The sequence below is a fragment of the Thalassophryne amazonica genome, chromosome 11, assembly GCF_902500255.1.
Source record: "Thalassophryne amazonica chromosome 11, fThaAma1.1, whole genome shotgun sequence".
Classification (NCBI taxonomy): Eukaryota; Metazoa; Chordata; class Actinopteri; order Batrachoidiformes; family Batrachoididae; genus Thalassophryne; species Thalassophryne amazonica.
Window position 1 is genome coordinate 97,477,235 of NC_047113.1, and position 21,100 is coordinate 97,498,334.

General features: G+C 40.5%; 1 protein-coding gene across 1 annotated transcript in view; it reads right to left on the reverse strand.

The window, feature by feature from the left end:
- Positions 1–20,517, reverse strand: part of LOC117519619 (tectonic-1-like) — a 66,514-nt gene extending 45,997 nt beyond the window's left edge. Inside the window, exons 1-5 of the mRNA XM_034180882.1 lie at positions 20,239–20,517; positions 18,880–18,997; positions 13,560–13,693; positions 13,186–13,337; positions 2,862–2,964 (exon numbers count right to left, since the gene is read on the reverse strand). Of these exons, the coding sequence (XP_034036773.1) occupies positions 2,862–2,964; positions 13,186–13,337; positions 13,560–13,693; positions 18,880–18,997; positions 20,239–20,494 (763 nt within the window). The 5' untranslated portion in view covers positions 20,495–20,517. The remainder of the gene's footprint in view (positions 1–2,861; positions 2,965–13,185; positions 13,338–13,559; positions 13,694–18,879; positions 18,998–20,238) is intronic.
- Positions 20,518–21,100: the final 583 nt, after the last annotated feature.

Sequence of the window (21,100 nt, forward strand, 5' to 3'; positions counted from 1 at the left end):
TTATAAACAGGCCGGTCATGGCTCTCCAGCATCCTTAAAATTCTGGGGGATTGAGAGAATAATAGCTCCACCCAGAGGTGGTGATATTATGAAAAAACTCTTATGTAGAGAAGCATTTTGGATTTATACTTTAGGCACTTTGGAACCTTTTGGTTTGAATGAATATCTAAAATTTACTTGCTTTAATAATTGTTTTTTAGTCTGGTTTTAGTTTTGTGTGCTTTGGGACAGTGTGTTTCTAATCATGACTTGATTACTAATTGAGTGAGTGTTGTGTCTGACGGATGGTCATGCCCCTTTTGAAAGCACCTGCTTCCTATCAGTATTTAAGCTGTACCATCTCTGTTTATGCAGGACTCTGAGGAAGATGTGACTCTCACATCCCGTTGAACACTTTTTGCTTTCAGCACCTTTATTAAATTTTCTGGCACTTATTCCTGTGTTGCACCAGTTATTTTTCTTTTTTTTTTACAAAATATTAAACTTACTCTGTTTACACCCACACATTCCGAAATATTAGTGTTGAAAGTTACACAGATGTGATCTGTTCCAGCTGCTGAGAAGTCCTGCTGCTGCTGTGTTCAGTGCAGCGCGGCTCCTAAAACCATTACAATACATTTATATATATTACATTTTTACACAATTATTCTTTATTGACCGAGTTTCATTCATGAAGTCAGTGGTGTGGGTGCACATCTCTGTGTGAGGCTGTGACTGAGCGGCACAGTCATTATAATCTCTGAGCGACAGCTCGGTTATTTAAGGTGCAAAATAAAAGAAACAGTCGGTCTTGTCAAACAATTTTAATTACTAACGAGAAGTATTTTAACTAGACATCAGTCTAGCAGGAGAAAATATCAACTAGACATAAGTGGAGACTTAATGGTCTGTGTGCTCTAACGACACAGGTATGGCAGGCAACATACACCTGTTAATCGTGTCAGATTCGGCCCCGGCTTGGGTTTAGGTTTGAGTTCATTGCTTAATTTCCTCTGTGGTTTTCCAGTTTTACTTTTCATATGTCTATACTTTGTCATTTTAGTCTCTGTTTGGTTCTGTTTATGTCTTTTCTGTGTGTTATTCTATTGTCACTGGTTCATTCTTTGGTTATCATTTATTTCTGTAGTCATTCATTTATTTATGATCTCCTCATTGTGATTATGTGTTCTGTTGTTGGGTTTTATTTTTGGTTATCATTTATTGTGTATTCAGTCTTTCATTACATTATTCTGAAGTCACTGTTTTTTTTTTCCTGTTCATTTATTCTCTGTTTAACCAACAGTTTGTTTTGCCATTTTGATTGTATTCACTTTTATGAATCCGTTCCCGTCTAGTTTTGCTTATAATCATTAGTTTTCTTGTTAACCACTTTTAGACTAGTCACGTTATTTCTTAGTTTTGCCCCTCTTGTTTTGCTCACGCTAATTATTGTTTGTCTTGAGCACGTCCCGTTTTTCACCTTTAGCTTTTCTGTCACTAGTTTATCTTGCCCCAGTTTGCTTTGCTTTCTGTCTCACTGCACCCTCTTGCATATACCCTTGTCTTCATCGGTCATGCCCCCTTCCAGAGCCTTCCACACACCTGCACCTCATTACACCTTGATTAGTCTGCCCCTTACTTAAGACCTCAGAGTTCCTCTGCTCAGCGCCCGATTGTTGACTCTGTTCACTCTCTTGCCTCTCATTTTCGTCCTGTTTGCTCTATAGTGTTAAATGGTGCATGGACTGCATTTATATAGCTCTTTTCCATCTGCATCAGATGCTCAAAGCGCTTTACAATTATGCCTCACATTCACACCGATGTCAGGGTGCTGCCATACAAGGCGCTCACTACACCCCGGGAGCAATAGGGGATTAAAGACCTTGCCCAAGGGCCCTTCGTGATTTTCTAATCAGGCGGGGATTTGAACCGAGGTCTCAAGCCCAACACCTTAACACCACTCATCTTGTGTGTTTTTGAAGAGCTAACGTAACATGTGAATTTCTCCACTGTGAGATCAATAAAGTCTTATCTTATCTAACCACTAGACCATCACCTCATTTCTGCTTAATACTGCAGTGTTTTTTGTTTGCTCCAACCTCCACCTCGCCTTAATCCTGAACTCAGCTTGTTTTCTGAATCTGCCTGTTTTTGCCTGCTTTATTCCTCAAAACCGTTTGTATGACCTCAGCTCGTTTTTTTGGACCATGCCCCAGCCTGTACCCTGTCTGAGACCTCTGCCTCTTTCACTGTCTACCCGTGTACTGAATCTCATGCCCAGTTCCCAGATAAAGCCTTTTATTCATCTCAACCAACCGTGTCTGTGAGTCTGCATGTGTCTCCTACTTCTTCCTGTGTCAAACCACCACGAGTCCTGACATACTGACCAAATGTCAAGGACAAAGTGACAAGAATAATCAAAACCACTTACTTATGGAAGGAAATATTGTCTCGCTTATTCCTCCATTTGTGGCATTGCCAACATGCGCAGCTTTCTGGCATATTCCACCTGTTTCTTGATGAGACTAATTGAACATCTATGTGCGCTTTCCAATGAGTGCCCAGAATAAAAATGGTGACCACGCCTCCTTGCCGGGACAGGGCTCAGTGCGACTCTGGACTCCAGTGCTCGTTTATTAAGTATTTATTGACTTTGCATGTTTTGTGTCGAGTGCAGTTATTTCAAATTTGTTCATAAATCTGATTTAATTTAACTGCGTCCTCTGTTTAATCCATTTTTACTGTTCATATCACAACATTTCAACTGGTATCTTTTACACTGACTACTGAGCTCTTCTTCCTATTAGTAAGAAGCACTTTCTGTTATCTCACTGTTCAGTTGAGACTGATAAATAAGTGGGGTTTTGCCCAGCAGCTTTTACCTGCAGGATTCATGTCCACACAGTCAGCTGTAACACCAGCAGCTGGCAGCCAAAACACACCTCTGTCTTCACTTTGTCCTGCTGTCATCATCACATCACCATACTGAAAACATATAATAATAATAATGATCATAATAATCACCATTATCTCATCATAATAATCACCATTATCTCAGTACAGATGTTATCAGATTTTGGGGAGCTGAGCAATGGTTCTCATAACAGACAGTTTGGCTTTACTGTCGGCATGAAAAATTATGACCTCATTTTCTCAGTAATCATGGATTAACTTGACCTTCCATCCTCCATCTATTGATAGCTGTTACAAATGCTAATACGTTAGCATTCAAAATTATAATGGAAAAAAAATTTCACTTGAAGCAAATACAGTAGTGTTCAGAATAATAGTAGTGCTATGTGACTAAAAAGAGTAATCCAGGTTTTGAGTATATTTCTTATTGTTACATGGGAAACAAGGTACCAGTAGATTCAGTAGATTCTCACAAATCCAACAAGACCAAGCATTCATGATATGCACACTCTTAAGGCTATGAAATTGGGCTATTAGTAAAATAAGTAGAAAAAGGGGTGTACACAATAATAGTAGCATATGCTGTTGATGCTACAAACTCAAAACTATTATGTTCAAACTGCTTTTTTAGCAATCCTGTGAATCACTAAACTAGTATTTAGTTGTATAACCACAGTTTTTCATGATTTCATCACATCTGCAAGGCATTAATTTTGTTGGTTTGGAACCAAGATTTTGCTCGTTTACTAGTGTGCTTGGGGTCATTGTCTTGTTGAAACACCAATTTCAAACGCATGTCCTCTTCAGCATAAAGCAACATGACCTCTTCAAGTATTTTGACAAATCCAAACTGATCCATGATACCTGGTATGCGATATATAGGTTCAACAACATAGTAGGAGAAACATGCCCATATCATGATGCTTGCACCACCATGCTTCACTGTCTTCACTGTGAACTGTGGCTTGAATTCAGAGTTTGGGGGTCGTCTCACAAACTATCTGAGGCCCTTGGACCCAAAAAGAACAATTTTACTCTCATCAGTCCACAAAATATTCCTCCATTTCTCTTTAGGCCAGTTGATGTGTTCTTTGGCAAATTGTAACCTCTTCTGCACGTCTTTTATTTAACAGAGGGACTTTGCGGGGGATTCTTGCAAATAAATTAGCTTCACACAGGCGTCTTCTAACTGTCAAAGCACTTACAGGTAACTCCAGACTGTCTTTGATCATCCTGGAGTTGATCAATGGGTGAGCCTTTGCCATTCTGGTTATTCTTCTATCCATTTTGATGGTTGTTTTCCATTTTCTTCCATGCGTCTCTGGTTTTTTGTCCATTTAAAGCATTGGAGATCATTGTAGATGAAGAGCCTATAATTTTTTGCACCTGCATATAAGTTTTCCCCTCTCCAATCAACTTTTTAATCAAACTACGCTGTTCTCCTGAACAATGTCTTGGACGTCCCATTTTCCTCAGGCTTTCAAAGAGAACAGCATGTTCAACAGGTGCTGGCTTCATCCTTACATAGGGGACACCTGATTCACACCTGTTTGTTCCACAAAATTGACGAACTCAACGACTGAATGCCACACTACTATTATTGTGAACACCCCCTTTTCTACTTTTTTTTTACTAATAGCCCAATTTCATAGCCTTAAGAGTGTGCATATCATGAATGCTTGGTCTTGTTGGATTTGTGAGAATCTACTGGTACCTTGTTTCCCATGTAACAATAAGAAATACAGTCAAAACCTGGATTAATCTTTTTAGTCACATAGCACTATTATTCTGAACACTACTGTACAAGCGCACACACGCCATCTGTTCAGAGAATTAACCACACAACAATCCACTATCATTACAGATATTTGTATTAAAATTCTGAAAAGACGAGCTACAGCCTGAGCCTATGACGGACCACAATGACGACATCCGAGCCAAAACAGATAAGCTTTCGCTCAAAGTGGCCACGCCTCCAAATGTGTAAAGAGAACTGGGCTTTGTTGCATAGGGAACATGAAAAGGAACATAATGATGTCTGAAAAACAATAAATACATATTTAAATTATATCACTGGCTTTGATTTTATATGTATTTTGACTGAAGATGCTTTCTTCATCTTGATTACGTTTACCCACAAAAAATGAGTGATGCCGACCGAACGGTCCCCCCTAAAAATGGGTCCGCCCTGCCTTCACTGCGCATGTGTCACTTCTGAGCATCACCAGCGTTTCACCAATTATCACCTCATTTCTGCTTAATACTGCACTCCAGTCATCATCTGTCTCAGCAACACATATCTGAAGCTTTTGCACAACAATCATTTCCACATAAATTCAGCATTATTTCATAATAAAAGACAAAGGAAGTGATCAGAGTGCAGCAGCAGCTGCACCTCTGTCATTTCAAAGCCTAACCAGGCATTTATCGCCTCGTTTCTGCTTAAAACTAACTTTAGAATGATTTAAAATGTTTTACCTTGTCATCTGATGGTTATAATCACATTATTCCCTTTGATAGCTTTGGGTGTAGAGACTCAGTCTCAGACGAGCTGCTGTGGTCCTAAATAATGCATGCGCAGTGAAGGCACGGTTGACCAATTTTCGGGGGGGGGGGGTGTCGGTCTGCAACACCGGCACTCGCGGCCAGTATTTACAGAGTCTTTTTCATGTAACTCATTCTCTTAACAATATACCTAATACTTGCCACTGCATGCAGCATGGAGCCTCAGTGGTTATGATTGTTGCGTCACAGCAAGAAAGGTGTGGCGTCGCTGTGTGCCTGGTCTTTTCTATGTGGATTTTGCATGTTGGGGTGGGTTACCTCTGGGTGCTTCCTCCCACTTCCAAAAGACATGCAGGTTTGATGAACTGTGAATTGTAATTGACTGTAGGTATGTGTATGAATGTGTTTATCTGTCTATATGCAGCCCAGTGATGAACTGGTGTCCTGTCTTTCGCTCTGACTGCTGGGATTGGATCCAGCCCCGTGACCCTAGATTAGAATAAGCGGGTATGGAAAATGAATGTTCAATGCATTCATTTATTTTTGTCTTCTGTATTATGCATTCAAATGAACAGGTATTTCTGCTAGTATATATTAAGATGAAAGTGTGTTGCTTTCACACCTGGCGTGCATACAGTTGCACTGTGATGCATGTGGAGTACACTGGAAAATTGCGAACATTTGGTGTCGTCCATGTGTAGGCTGGTGTGTGGTTTCGTGCGTTTGTGTTCCTAGTCTTGGTTACAGTTGCATTACTGCCACGTATGTAGCCATCGCTCCTATTTTCTGCCTCTGTGGAAGTGCGCTCCATTCTCAAAATGGTTCATGACAAGCAAACGGCACTCACGTTTTCTGACGTACAGCGGGACACACTGCTGTCTTGTCACAGCTCATAAAATCAGATCACAAAGTTCAGAGTCTGCTGTGTGCCCCCCAAAAATAAAAAGAAAAGAAAATATTGCCATTTAAACTCACGTACTTAACTCATTGAGTGCCAGCCATTTTCAAAGTTCAGAACATCCCAGTGCCAGGATTTTTTCAAGACCCATAGAAAAGTGAGTTCTATGTCCATGTCAACAACAAACATACCAAAAGAAACTTCAGACTTTCCTTTATCATCAGAAAAAAAAGGTTGTTTGTACCTCTTTCCATTCTTTAGTTATCGTCTGCAGAACATGGGTGGGTATCACTAAAAATGCTGATTTCTGACAAAAAACTGAGAAAATTGACTTTTTGTGACAAGCAATATTTCAAGCAGAAAATGTCTTTGATTATAATTGTTTTTCCTTCAATGACATCTCAAACATTATGAAAAGTGATCCTATTGTATAATGCACCAAAAATCGTCCGATGAGTCAGGGTCAGGCTCGCTGAAATCCGAATCGTCAGGGGAGGGACTCCGTCTGTCTCTTCTCTCGGCGGCGCGTCTTTTCACATATCCGCACTCACACTGCTACCACCCACAGAATGGGTTCCCTTGTGATTAAAACTCTAATTTTTTTACACAAGCTAGATCAGCTGATTACCCCGCCCCCATAAAAAAACATAACTGGCTCGATGACGCATCTTTGGCACAGAGCGTTACTATCGGAAAAGACGCGTTTAGGAGCCAATGGCATCGAGTGAGTTAAACATCATGCTTTTTGTTTGAGCATGCGAGAGAGAGAGAGAAAATGCGCTTTCTTCTCAAAACGTTACATGAACGGACTCACATTGCATGCAGGGAGAGAGAGAGTGAGCGCAGAGAACCAAAGCCATGGAAATCATAGCTTTCTAAGTGGTACTTGAAAACCCCCTGTTGTGTCATTTCACTTGAGCATGAAGGTGTGAAAAGGTTTTAAGCCATCAGCATCAGTAGATATTCTCTGAGAACAAGTTTGATCCACAGAGCTGTGACACCTGTCCTTGAGTAAAGCAAGAAACCCAGTGTTCTTGCATTTCCTCCTGAACACCGTTTGAGCTGGCTAATTATGCGCGAGACAGTCCTCTTGTGTGCGCGTGTGCGGCCGCCGACAACCACATGCACGCTCTGTGCATGAGAAGTGGAGATGGACAGTTAACCTGGACGTGGCAATGTCCTTCCACTGGCGATCGGTCCATGAGCAGGGGTTAATGCACTTCATTAACGTGCCACAACCGTGACAGACTGGAGGAGGTGAAAAACGAACTAAAGTGAAGCAAAGCAGAGCTGCTTTTGGTGGCTGCGCATGCAATCCACCGTGAGAAGTGAGCAGTGGATGCTGGACATATCCTGCTGGTGATCGGTCTGTGAGCAGGAGTTATTAGACTTTTTTAATGTGCCACAATCGTGACAGACTGAAGGTGAAAAATTAAAGAAAGCAAGAGCAGAGCTGCTTCTGGCAGCTGCTCGCAACATGCCGTGAAAAGTGAACGGGGGCCTGTGGACATATCCTCCTGCTGGCGATCAGTCCATGAGGAGTGGACGTGGACATGTCCTCTGAACATGGAAGCTTGGCTTGCCTTTTCTTCTGTGATTTTGATGCTTCACTGCCAGCACAATCCAGAGGGATGAATCAAATATATAAATCTAAGTACACACTGATAAAAGAATCTGTCACCCTGGCGTGTAGAATTGCAGAGGCTTGGTGTACAGTAGTGCAGTGTTGAGTAGATTTACAAACACTTGCGGTGTGTTGTGTAGATTTGTTTAAAAACTCTGTACTTTGTGTCCAGTGCTCTATGCCGAAAAAAATTAAATGTGTTTAATTTCTTGCATCCTCCTCACGTAACCCACAGCATACTGCTATGAAGGGAGCAAAAACTCAGCGCAGAGCTGCTTAAAGTGGGCATAGAGCTGCTTAACTCAGCTTAGATGGTATGCTGCAATACACACTTCTACGTTGGCCCCGGTGTGAAAGGGGCTTTAGAGAAACCTATAATTCTATCGATACCAAATTTGGTATGCTGCTGACTTGGGTCACTGGGGTCCTTATGCATATTTAAAGTATGTTTTATTGCATACTTAACAGAATATTCACATTTATTCTACACTTTTTCATCTATGGGCAGCCATCTTAGCTCATGCATTCTGTACATTTTGTAACATTGTTATAGTGTAAAGTTTTATTATATATTACTTGTTTTACTGCTCTATTTTTTTGTGTGTGTGTGTTTGTCTTTTATGTTGGCACCAAGTACCGCAGCAATTTCCTAATGTTGTGAACTTATTCACTCATATGGCAATAAAACTTTTCTGATTCTGATGTTGTGGCTATAAATAGCTCAACTGCCAACCCATACAAGGACAAAGAGGTGCAGCATAGGCAAGACCCCAACTGACCTGGCTGGGAAGAACACACCCCCATTTCAGCATCCCCAAATAAAGCTAACAGGCTAATGTTGGGTCAGTGGTTCCTCTTGTTTATTTAAGCATGTTTTTATGAATTGAGCTGTCGTTTTCTTAATGGGTGGCTATGGTGAGGTATTAAAAATTATGACCAGGTTATTGCCTCGGTAATGGTGGGCTGTTGGGGTTAGTGTGGACTGGAGCTAACATCAGCTAAGCCACAATACCTGTTAACAATGTTAACATAATTTAACATAAATTACATGAAAATTTCACTGGGCAGAAATACGGGAGCACACACTTCTTTAGGTATGAGGCGACTCATCGACATAATTCATAACATCATTTACATAAATGCAGTGATTTGTGTAGCGTGCGCTGAGGCATCACAAGGAGGGAGTAACGCCTGCGCACCGAGAGGAAGAACTCCACAGAAGAGAAAACTGAAGTGGAAAAGCCGCCTTCCCCATTATCATAAAGTGTGGCAGGGATGGTAGTGAAACCAGGTATTAAACAGGGCCAGGGCTAAATTATGAAAGACTGGAGTATCAACACTACAATGTTCAGTACTGAAAGAAAGCTCTCTCTGTCTCTCTCTCTCATGTGAGCTGTGTTCTGCTCTGCTACGTTCACTCTGTCTGTGTATGTATGTTTAGTTCCGTTTCCCTCCCCAATCCGTGTCCATGTGCATAAAGGCACCTGACACTTGCACAAATTTGATCCCTGCACTGTGAAATTCGCCGTGCCACTGCATCCAACTTTGTCCTGCTTGATGCCACACTATATTAAATAATCATTTTGTAGCCATTGATGCATTTGCTCTCAGAACTTGGCTGATGAAACCATCTCTCATCACACCCAGAATCACAGAGAAATTATCAACAGCTGCAGGTTGTCTTGTGCACATTGTTGCATTTGGGATGTTGTCTCAAAGGTAATTATTCATAATATGTATTGTAATAGATTGGTAAACAGTTCCATTTTCATTCCTTCTTATGAGTTAGATAATGTATCTGTAAAGTTATGTTTATTATAGCTGTAACATCTAATTCCACGTTCAGATGCCCTGCGCGCAATGACACACAGTGACACGCAGTGTTTTCAAATAGGTTGTGCAATGTTCACGACTAGTTCACACGTGCCAGAAATTTTAAACATTTAAAAATTTTCTTCTTCTGGCACACAGCCGTGCACAGTTCATGCAGAGTTTACAATGCCTTTACCCACTGACAGCTAAGAAAACTGTCACAGGATCCAGACTGGAAAGTTTTATTTGCATGGAGAAGTTCTTCCCCGTGCAGCTTTCCCCACAAATCTGCATCTGCACAAAATAAGAGCTAGATAAAATTTTAAAAAATAGGCATCTGTATATGATCTGAAATGACCTCAAAAATCCACACTCTGTACCTACACATGAAAAGTTGCTGTGAAAATCCAGGGGCAGATCCAGAATTTTGTAAAGGGGAGCATGCATTTGTGAATATATAGGAACCATTTCTTGCATTTTGGTGTATATTTCACCATAAAATACAACCACAGAGAAAAGATACTTTATGGCCACTTGTGACGAGCTGTGGAAAACCAGGCAAATCAAAATTTTGTTACACTGTCAAGTCAAAGACGTCTCTGGGATAAAATCCATCAGTTTATTATTCTGTGTTTACTTTCCATGCAAAAGAGCACAGAACCCAAACTTCCCAGCCGGGTGCAGGGTGTGGCTGCAGCTGGATTACAAACCCCAGTCTGAACACGGCCTAGTAAGATGAAAAACAAGCCTCAACGCTCTCTGACTAGGAAGAAATCCGGGTTGAATCTGGCTTAAGTTCAATTGCAAACCCCAGTGTGAACGGGGTCTTGGAGCACAGTCTGGAGTTGGCAATTGCAGAGGAAAGAGAACAGGCGATGATCTTTTGAGCTGCGTTAATCACTCAAAAAAATTTTTTTGTCTGCTGCACAGCATCCAGTGTACCACACAGTCATGCCGTACACAAGGATGCTTTCAAAACGGTAGAAAAGGACGAGCTGTTTCTCGCACAGGTTGTTCATTACAGCAACAACCATGAACACTTTTCTAATAGAATATCTTACAGTTAGCACATGAACATTCTGCTGCCAGCCCTGGCGTCCTCTCTCCAGTGTACGGACGCTCTCTTCAGTTGTTGTGAGAGCGTCTCCTCACATCCCAGATTTATGCCACCCAATCACTTTAAATGTACTTCACCTGATTTCCTTGCTGAAACTCAGCCGTTTCTCTCTGTGCACGGTCAAGCTGCTCAGCGTTGTCGTCCTCACTGCTTTCTTGGTCTGCTGTGTTGATTCTACTACTTTGTCTTTGACCCGGTAACAATTTGACTTTTGTAGTTTAAAAATAAAAATATAAAGGAGGTGCATGAAGTTTTTAAATCCTATTCAATAGCCCAATATTGGAGGTGCATTTAAACTACGATTACATGCATTTAGCCTGCGCTTGCACTACAGCCCTGTGCTTTATTGACATGAGTCAGACATGAGAGGACTGCTCTTTTCTTCCCAAACTACATTACAATTGCATAGTCAACATTTAAAATTTTTAAATATCCTGGGGAGAAACCCCTGAATAAATAAGACTTTCCACTTCTGGCGTAAAAAACGTGCCCCCCTAAAAGCAATCCAAGCTCCCCCCACAAATCTGTGTCTGGCGCTGGGCCTGTTTAGCTTCATTCTTCTGTGCAGTCTTCCTGTGGGTCGCAGGCGGGCAGCAACTGTGCGCACGCAGACTTAAAAGGAAACAAAAATATTGTGATGTGAAATGTTTGTTTTGTGTCTTCATCAGATAATCATCAGGCCACCAGCTGTGATATGTGCACAAGAAGCACGGTGGTGAGGAGTGCACGGCCAAGACAAAAAAAAGTTAACTCTGAAAATCTGAAACTCACTACAGAGACCAATATATTCTTTCAGGGCAAATAAAATGGGGAAAAAAAAAAAAAAAAAAAAAACACATGAAAAAACAAAAAGGTTTTGTTTTTTTATTTTTGGGGGAGTGACAGCAGTGCGTCTGGCCTGTTCACTCTGATGTTGAACTTTTATATTCTGTGCCATCTGATCATAATAAACTCATCTCATCAGATCTGGGTCATGTGTGTAAGAGTGCACTTTCTCAAAACAAAAGTTCCAATAAGGATACTGTTAAAAATTATCGGACTAATAAACAGTGCATTCCTTTCATTTGAATGAATAAGCTATTATTTTGTAAAGACTTCATATCGGACGGTAACCTTCCCTAAGGGGATAAGTATTGGGGGAGGAGCTTGCAATGGGTATAAAGTAGATGTGATTTGTAGAGCTCCTCACAACACACCACAAAATATTTTAATTGCCTTATAAAAGACCAGTTATAAACTTGCGCCATACTGCCGCAAAGATGTCAAAACTTCAACGGGAAACAAAGAAAATGACTTGCTTACAACCCGATGCTAAAGCTAGCAGCAGCCTAGTTAGCAGCAACTATGTTCTCCATCATCGAGTGATGAAGAGGAGCTTCCACCCTGTACTCTTTTAACGAGCAATTTGACAGACTTTAGCAAAGTTTTCAAAGTCTCGTGACCGCCCAGAACTAACTTTCCACAAAGGTGACGCACGCTGAGAGCCAACCAGCGGATCACGAGCAGCATATACGTTTGCATTTTGGAAGAGATGCTCACACAGTAGAGAAGCTGCGGGCTAAGGTTTCAGACCTGAAGGGAAGATCCCACCAGAACAACATCAAGATCTTTGGAATTCCTGAGGATGAGGAGAAAGGGAGGCCAACGGAATCCTCTCCCAGGACAACTTCTGCAAGCCGGTTTCATCATCAACAGAGTGCACTGAACGCTAAAGCCTAAACCCGTCGAAGGAGAATGAACCCGTGCCATGGGTTCGTTCTCCTTCCACAGAGAACGAACCCGTGCCTGAGGCAGATGGACCCAGGCCAATCCTACAGAACATCTGCAAAAAGCAGTAATGAGACCCTGAGTCCACCAAACTGAAACCCCCCCCGACTACGCCTCGATATCCTGTCCATGAATATCACAAACAAGATTGGTGACCAGGTACAGCCCTGGCAGAGGCCAACCCCCACTGGAATAGAGTCCTGCTTACTGCCGAGCACCCAAACACAGCTCTCGCTTTGAGTACAGAGATTGGGTGGCCCTAAGAACTGAGGCACTCTGCTCCAAACCAGCATATACGTGTGTATATTTATTTATTTATTTAAACCTTTATTTAACCAGGTTAGGCCCATTGAGATCAAAATCTCTTTTGCGAGGCAAACCTGGACAATTCTAAAGTTTCCAGGTTCAAACCCCATGACTGCCCTTTCTTCATGTCATATGGAGTTGCGTCATGGGGTCCGTAGGGTCTTAACTTTACTTTTGTACAGCGCCATAAGGTGACTTATGTTGTGATTCCACACCGTATAAATAAAGTGAATTGAAATAGTTCACAAAATGACTATGACTCACCAGGTATCCAGAAGAAACCTGTTCCTCTGTTGTGGACACTTCACCACTGTTCTCTCCAGAGCCAAACACAAAGCCGGTAAATTGTTTAATCAGTGAGTCAAAGTTGCTGTCGGTTGGAAGAGGAGGCGAAAGATAAGAAAATCCATTAACACCTAGAAAGAGCAAATATTACACAATTGAGACTTCAGCTGCTTATTATGACAAGCATGAACATCGTTTGTAGTCCACAACACCCAACAAACAAGTAAACACACATTTAGTGATACCTGATGATAAAAGTATGTGGAACTATGATGGAGTGTAGCTGCAGAGTGCAACTCAAACAGCACTGAGTTTATAAAGTCAAACACAAATGAATGTTCTTAAGGACTTACGGTTGTCAGATTGAATGCAGAAGATGTCATAATTTGTTTCCACCTCAACAGATGACTGCAGCACAGAGTAGCCATCAGCTGTGCTGTCCAAAGAATAGTACGCAACTTCCTGGTTGCACAAGTGCTTATTGCCACTGCAAAAAATAATCAGATAATCTTAAGAATCACACAGGGCAAGACTATACATACAGAATTACTCGACAGTTATCAGCTGTATGTACAACCTTCGAAAAAATGTAAAATACTGGCATTTATAGGGACAATAAAGGCAGTGACTACCGAACACTTAATCACAACATTAAGATCAAGAAAATCAAGCTGCAGGATTAAACCTTTGTGTGCACATTTCTGACCTGAAGAGAAAAGCCTGATTAATGATATGAACTACAAAACTTTGTATTAACTGAAACAAAGGGGACGAATCAGATTTTTACCCAAGACCATCAAAATATGGCCATCAGGTATTGTGAAGGGTTTGCATCTGTCTGTCTCAGCATAAGTCCAGTCCTATTGCTTCTACAGTCTTCAAATTCACAGGGAACATTCTTAGAACACAGATCTTGGACAAGTTCAGAGATGGCTAACCTTGACATATTTTTAGAGGTATTTTAGAAGGTTAAAAAGTTACATTCTGTTTCAATCTGTTCCGTTTTCTTTTTTGAGTGGTGGGGGTGACAGCCATTCAGAGTAGAGCTGCACCATGATGTCACAGTCTGGTAGCTAGCTGCAAACTCTGTTTCTTTTGTGTGTAAATATAACCTCTTTGTCATATGTTATATAAAAGCTAGCAAGAAATAAAGACTTCTAAAACTGAAAATTCTGTTTTTGGAACCTAATAATACATGCCCTGAAGTGACTTAAAAGACATTTCGCGGACGTTAGCGTGCACGCTAACTTCCAATAACCTCTGCTTCCTATTTTTATGCAGCGAATCATGCAATCCATTTTTTTGGGGGGGCAGGGGGGTGACAGCCAATCAGAGTAGAATGGCACCATGACATCACTGGCTGGTCTCTCTGTCGCTCCAAAACCACTTCATTTCTGGACAAATATAGCACATATCTTTTATAATACTGTATGTAAAAGCTTGCAAGAAATAAACACTTCTAAAAGTGAAAATGCATTTTTGTAATCTCATAACACCTCTGGAGTGATTTACAAGACATCTCGTGGACATTAGCCTGGTGATGTCACTGGCTGGTCTTGCAAGGTGCTAACTGCGTTTTGTTTATGTGTAAATATATCCTCTTTCTCATATATTATGTAAAGGCTTGCGAGAAATAAACACTTCTAAAACTGAAAATGCATTTTTATAATCTCATAACACCTCTGGAGTGATTTACAAGACATTTCATGGATGTCAGCGTGCACGTGCATCATACAAGGTTAAAGGTAACTTCCGCTCTTTTCAAAACCTCATGTATGTGCACATGCACGCCCTCCTGGAGACACTGTTAAAATGTAAAGAAAACATTGTTTATGACTGACTGATTAAGTTTATTCTGTAACATCAATACCAACATACAGCAGTGAATATATCAATGATACACGGATAACACAAAGCATAAATGCTTATTTCCATTGTGGTCCTTGTGAAATTATCACATGACAAAATAGATGGGCTTGATTGAACATGTACAAATTGTACATTAGACAATAGGATCTTATATACATACATATAGTTTGCACTATACTCTATGCTCATACAGCTGAGGGTATTTTAGCATTGCAGGGTTTTTTTGTTACTTATGCTGTGCAGTAACTTATACAACAGGTTATTCAGTTAATCAAGTCAATGATCCATTAACTACATGTAATCACCAATATGATGAATCACTAAATCTAATGGTTCTCTGATTTATTGATATTTGATCATTCTAGATATGTGCAGTGCTGTGGCAAGACGTTTTAACATTTATCAGTTAAGTTTGACTATCCACATTTAATATTACAGATATCAACAATGTGACGAGTATGTGACTAGTATGAATTTTAATTGAAGATATCCATAAGGCCATTCTGACTAGTTAAAATGACAGCGATCACAATGATGTCACTCGTACCAATACTCAATTCCTCACACATCCTAAATGACAGTTACAGATGTATGTAATTCAGGTCTGACAAATACAAATTATAGTTGTAGGCTTTTTTCTTGCTGCATATTCGAGGCTTCCTGTTCAGATTCTTATGTTTAATTACTAAAACAGGTTTAAAAGTGATTTTTTTTTTTTGACAAGTCACCACTCTGTACCATCATGCCTTGCCAAGAGGACCAACATCATTTAATATCAAAATCTGATTGATCAGGAACATTGTACTGCTTGAAAGCCAAAGGTTTGGGGGGGGGGAGACAACTCGCAGACCACTCACTCTCACATTCCATTTGCTGTAGCATTGATTTTGACATCATAGATATCTGTGACATAATTCTGACTTGGCACAAGTGTAATTCAAGATATCTGTAATTATATTTTGACGAGGCAAAATGAAAGTGAAAGATATCTGCAATTTCAGATATCACTAATCTATCATTTATTTCAAGATATCTATTTTATAGATATCTATCGAATAGATAAATAGATATCAAATACATATCTTGAAATAAATATGTGATATCTTGAAATAAATCTATAGATAATCTATAGCATTTCACATTTTATATCTCAATTAGATAAGACATAACTTTATTCATCACTTGGGAATACTTCTTCAGGGAAATTTAGGTTCCAGCAGCACTGTACAGCAGCATACAGAGCATCAAAAGTGAAAGCAAAAAAAAAATTGCAACTATAAATATAGATACACAAATATAAATATCAGACATACTGATCGGTACTAGTTTACTGGCTACTACTGTTATTCTCCTTCCCATCCTCTGTTGTCCTGTTACTCCTCCTCCCCCCGAGTGAGGAGTTGTACAGTCTGATGGCCTGCGGAACAAAGAAGTGTTTCAGTCTGTTGTTCCTGCACTGCATTATGTACAGTATTTTATGATGGCACAATCACATTACAACACAAGTATATTATTAATGTCTTTAAATGCATAACAGTGCCTTACTGTTTCAATTTTCCATGCAAGTGTTATGTCAGATTGGCCAGCAGGTGTTGACACATTAAATTGTATCAAATGCTTCAGAGCACTGAACCATTTCAACGCAATTGCTTTATATTGATTCAGTGGTTGAAAACGCTTCAGTTTCTCCATCACTAATAATTAACAATAAAATGCATCAGCAACCAGTAATTATTATCGCATGTGCACGGATAGACGAACAATCATGAATACTTGCTGACCAGGACATTAAATAACATGCAACATGTCCTTTAAACACTAACATACGGGTGAAAAAAGCAGAACAACTCACCTGAATCTCACACAACATCCAGTCCCCCGGCTACCTGATGCCTGTTTTTCTGTCAATGTCTCTGGAACCCAGATTACCAGTTCTGTCGCTTTCTATTGTCTTCCCACAGATTTTGACTCATTTTGTTTAGCTTGGCGTAATTAAAAAGCAAGGTTTTGGTTTTGTTTTTTTAGTTTGACCGCTTCATAGCAATTCACGCTCATTTACAGTAGCACCATATAAACCAGGGGTGAGCAATCATGTGTCATGAAGGGCTGAGACCCTGCCGGTTTTCCTTGCTACCAATCACCTCAGCAGGTGTTTTCATTAATGATCAGGTGTCTCAACAGGTGGTTTCATTAATGATCAGGTGTTTATGTTCAGGGGAGAAGCTCGTCAGCAAGGAAAACCTGCAGTGTCTAGGCCCTCGTTGCCCACCCCTGGTATAAACATATGATTGTCGGAAATTGTTTTTTATGACACTAATGTGCGCTTTCAAAACAGACTGATTTATATCTCACACAAAACACTTTGGGTGAAATTTAAAAATGCATAAACACACAAAATGCGCAATTCTCACATGCCTGTCTGGGGAGGTGATGTTCTAGTGATTAAGCGTTGGGCTTCAGACCAGAGTATCCTCAGTTCAAAACCCAGTCAGACCAGAAAATCACAAAAGGCCCTTTGGGAAGTTCCTTAATTAAGTTCCTAGTTGAACCCAGTGTGCAGTGAGCACCTTGGATGGCAGCATCTTGACATCGGCGTACTAATGTGTCAGTGTGTTTAGGTGAATGTGAGGCACAATTGTAAAGTGCTTTGCGCTTCTGATGCAGATGGAAAAGTGCTATATAAATGCAGTCCATTAACCATTTATCACTCTGGCCAGCTGAACCCCAATTTATCTAAAATGTACAATGTAAAATTAAAGATATATTGAATTATGACTAGTCAGAACTGAAATTTTTATATCTAAAACTGGAGTCAAACTGATATCTGCAATAAGGATTCAGGATAACTGCAACTAAATTGTAGATATCTATAATGAGGAACTTCATACACATGAATGACAAAAGTAGTTTGAATCTTACTCCAGTGTATCCGGAAAGTATTCACAGCACTTCACGTTTTCCACAATTTGTTGTTACAGCCTTATTCCAAAATGGGGTAAATTCACCCCCCCCCCCTCAAAAAAAAAAATTCTACTCACAGCACCCCATAATGATAATATGAAAAGAGGGTTGTTTTTTTTTCTTATCTCTCAGCCACAGTTCAGGTCCTTCTCAGAATACACACACACACACACACATATATTGTGTCATCCAGCATAGTGAAGAGGTGGCATAGACAGGAGGTGGAACAGTTGATCCTCTGGTGTGGTCAGAACAACCTGGAGCTGAACCCGCTCAAGACTGTGGAGATGATAGTAGACTTCAGGAGGAACCCTTACTGTGAATTATTTAGTGTTTAGTGTATATTTATTTATACATGCCACACAGAGAGAGTGCAGCTCAAACCAAAGACAAATGCCTTGTATTCTGTGGATACTTGGAAAATAAAAGCTATTTTGATTCTGATTCTGCATCCGGAAAGTACTCACAGCACTTCACTTTTTCCACATTTTATTACGTTACATCTGTATTGCAAAATAGAGTAAATTCATTTTTTCCCCTCAAAATTCTGCTCAAAACACTCCATAATGACAACATGAAAAAAGGTTTGTTTGTTTTGTTTTTTTCAAATTTTTGCAAATTTATTAAAACTAAAAACTAAGAAATAACATGTACAAAAGTATTCACACCCTTTGTTCAATACTTTGTTGATGCAGCTTTGGCAGCAATTACAGCCTCAAGTCTTCTTGAATAAATGATGTCACACACCAGCACAGTGTTGCATTAAACTCCAGAAATAGAGACCTTGTTTGGAAACTGCCACTCATCTATTGTGCAGATGTGATTTCCAGCACATGGACTCACCTGACGCTGTGTGTGGAACAGCTGCTGAACAGCGCCACCTCCTGTCTACATTGTTGGTCACAGCAGCAGTTGATGTCACAGAGATCCTTGTTTTCATCACATGGACACAACTTACTAACTGACAGACAGACACACACACACACACACACACACACACACACACACACACACACACACACACACACACACACACACACCAATCACAATATATCCCCATTAAAAACCCATCGCATGTACCGGACAGAGCAGTATGGATGTGTCCAGTAACAGAGGTACGAAATTAAAGTTCAGCACTGACATTTGGCCTCTTTTTTTTCAAAACTGTGCTCAGACACGGATTCACAGTCTGACATGCACCTGCTAAATCGGATATGTCACATGTTCTAGTGACTGCAGTGACTAAAACATTATTCTGATGAAACAAGTTGTTGGCCTACATTGTTGTAACCCTTAGATCAAGGCCTTTACAATAAAATCTATGTACTGTATGATTTTAGAATGCTATTTACATTGTACTAGGAGTTTCAGATGAGTTCAAGTTCAAGTAGATCTATATTTTTGTGATGCCCATATTTACATGTAATCGTCTGTTAAAATCCAAAGGAGGTGTCAATTTTGTATTTAGATTTGCCAAAATGTGGAATCTTTTCAAGTGACCTTGACTGTTTTCCATGATGTTGACATCTAAGAGTGATAATATTATAAATGACTTTCTCAGGTCCAGGAACATGGAAATACGCATTTAGTGTACATTTATATCATATTTTGATCCTAAGATACACCCGTTTCTAATTTAGTGCACAGAAATTTCATATCCCAGAGGTCAATGACCCCTAGCTGACCCCAGAGGTCAAACTGAGATTGCCTCCACATCTTAAATTAAAGCTTATGTCATCAAGAACAAACCCTAAAGGTTTCATGCTTCTTTCATTCTGTGCATAATTCTTTTGATAATAAGAGATTAACAGCCCCAGTAAAAAGGCTGTGCTGACTTTTTTTACGTCCCTCTCCCGTCACATTTTAAAAGTTTTGAAGTGCGCATGTGATTTAGAAAGGAGACGATGCCACATGGATGAAAATTAAACGAAACCTTTTTAAATATTTTAACCGCTAGAGGACTACAAGTAGTTACCTTTTGGAACTGGCTTCGATGCCTTGTTTATCACTCATTGCAGTATGTATATAGTCAAAGTTCTATTTGAAAATAGGTAGATTTTGAATGCTAACGACACCAAAAGCTAATATGTGTACAACGATTGAGTCTCGGTCTCCCACCGGCTCCTGTCGGTGTTTAGTCACACCCTGTAGAAGATGGATTAAAGTCATGACAGGCTCTGGAGAAGTCGCGTGTTCGGTTACCGTCAGTGATGGGGGCCGGCAGGCGGCCGCCGAGTGGCAGCGGGCCGCCAGGGAGCTGCTGGGTGCCGCCGGGGGGCAGCGTGGACGGCGTCCACATGAAGACCTCCGTAACATTAGCGGTGACATTCTGCTCATCCGACACAGTCACGTTAAAGTCATAGCTCGTTATGTTTTCTTTGGCCGTTATGACAATAAACAAGAAAAACAAAACTATGATGAAAAGAGAAGAGCACAGCTCAAAAACAGCAGCCGCCATCTTTGTTGAACTGTTGCTATTGGTGATTTTGCCTTCTTCTTCCTCGGATTTTATTGGTGGTTTGCAAACCAACACGGTGCATTACCGCCACCACCTGTTTAGGAGTGGAGCATTACTGGATTCCGTTATATTCTGCCACTTTATAGCAGGGGTCACCAAACCTGTTCCTGCATGTTTTCTAAGTCTACCTACTCAAGTCACACCTGATTTTTTTTTAAAGTGGTGTTTTCCAGTTCTTGATTGGCTGAGCACACCTGATAGAGTTAATTACATGGGAGTGGAACAGGGAGAGTTAGAAAACATGCAGGGCAGGTGCCCCCCAGGAACAGGGTTGGTGACGTCACAAGCGCAATAACGCAATTGGCAAGAACATGTGTAAATAGATACCAGGAAAGAGCATGGCGTTTTCAAGTTCAAGAATCGATTGAGCGGAACCAGTTCTTTGTAAGTGGCCACGATAAAGTCGTATGATACCTTCCCGTTGAAGATGACGACCTGTTCTGTTTCCTGAAGGGGAAATAGGATAAATGACCAATCCTTGGCTCTGATGACACAAATATGATGCTTGTGTTTATTGTGCTCGCTGCCGGTCAGGTAAGTGTCATT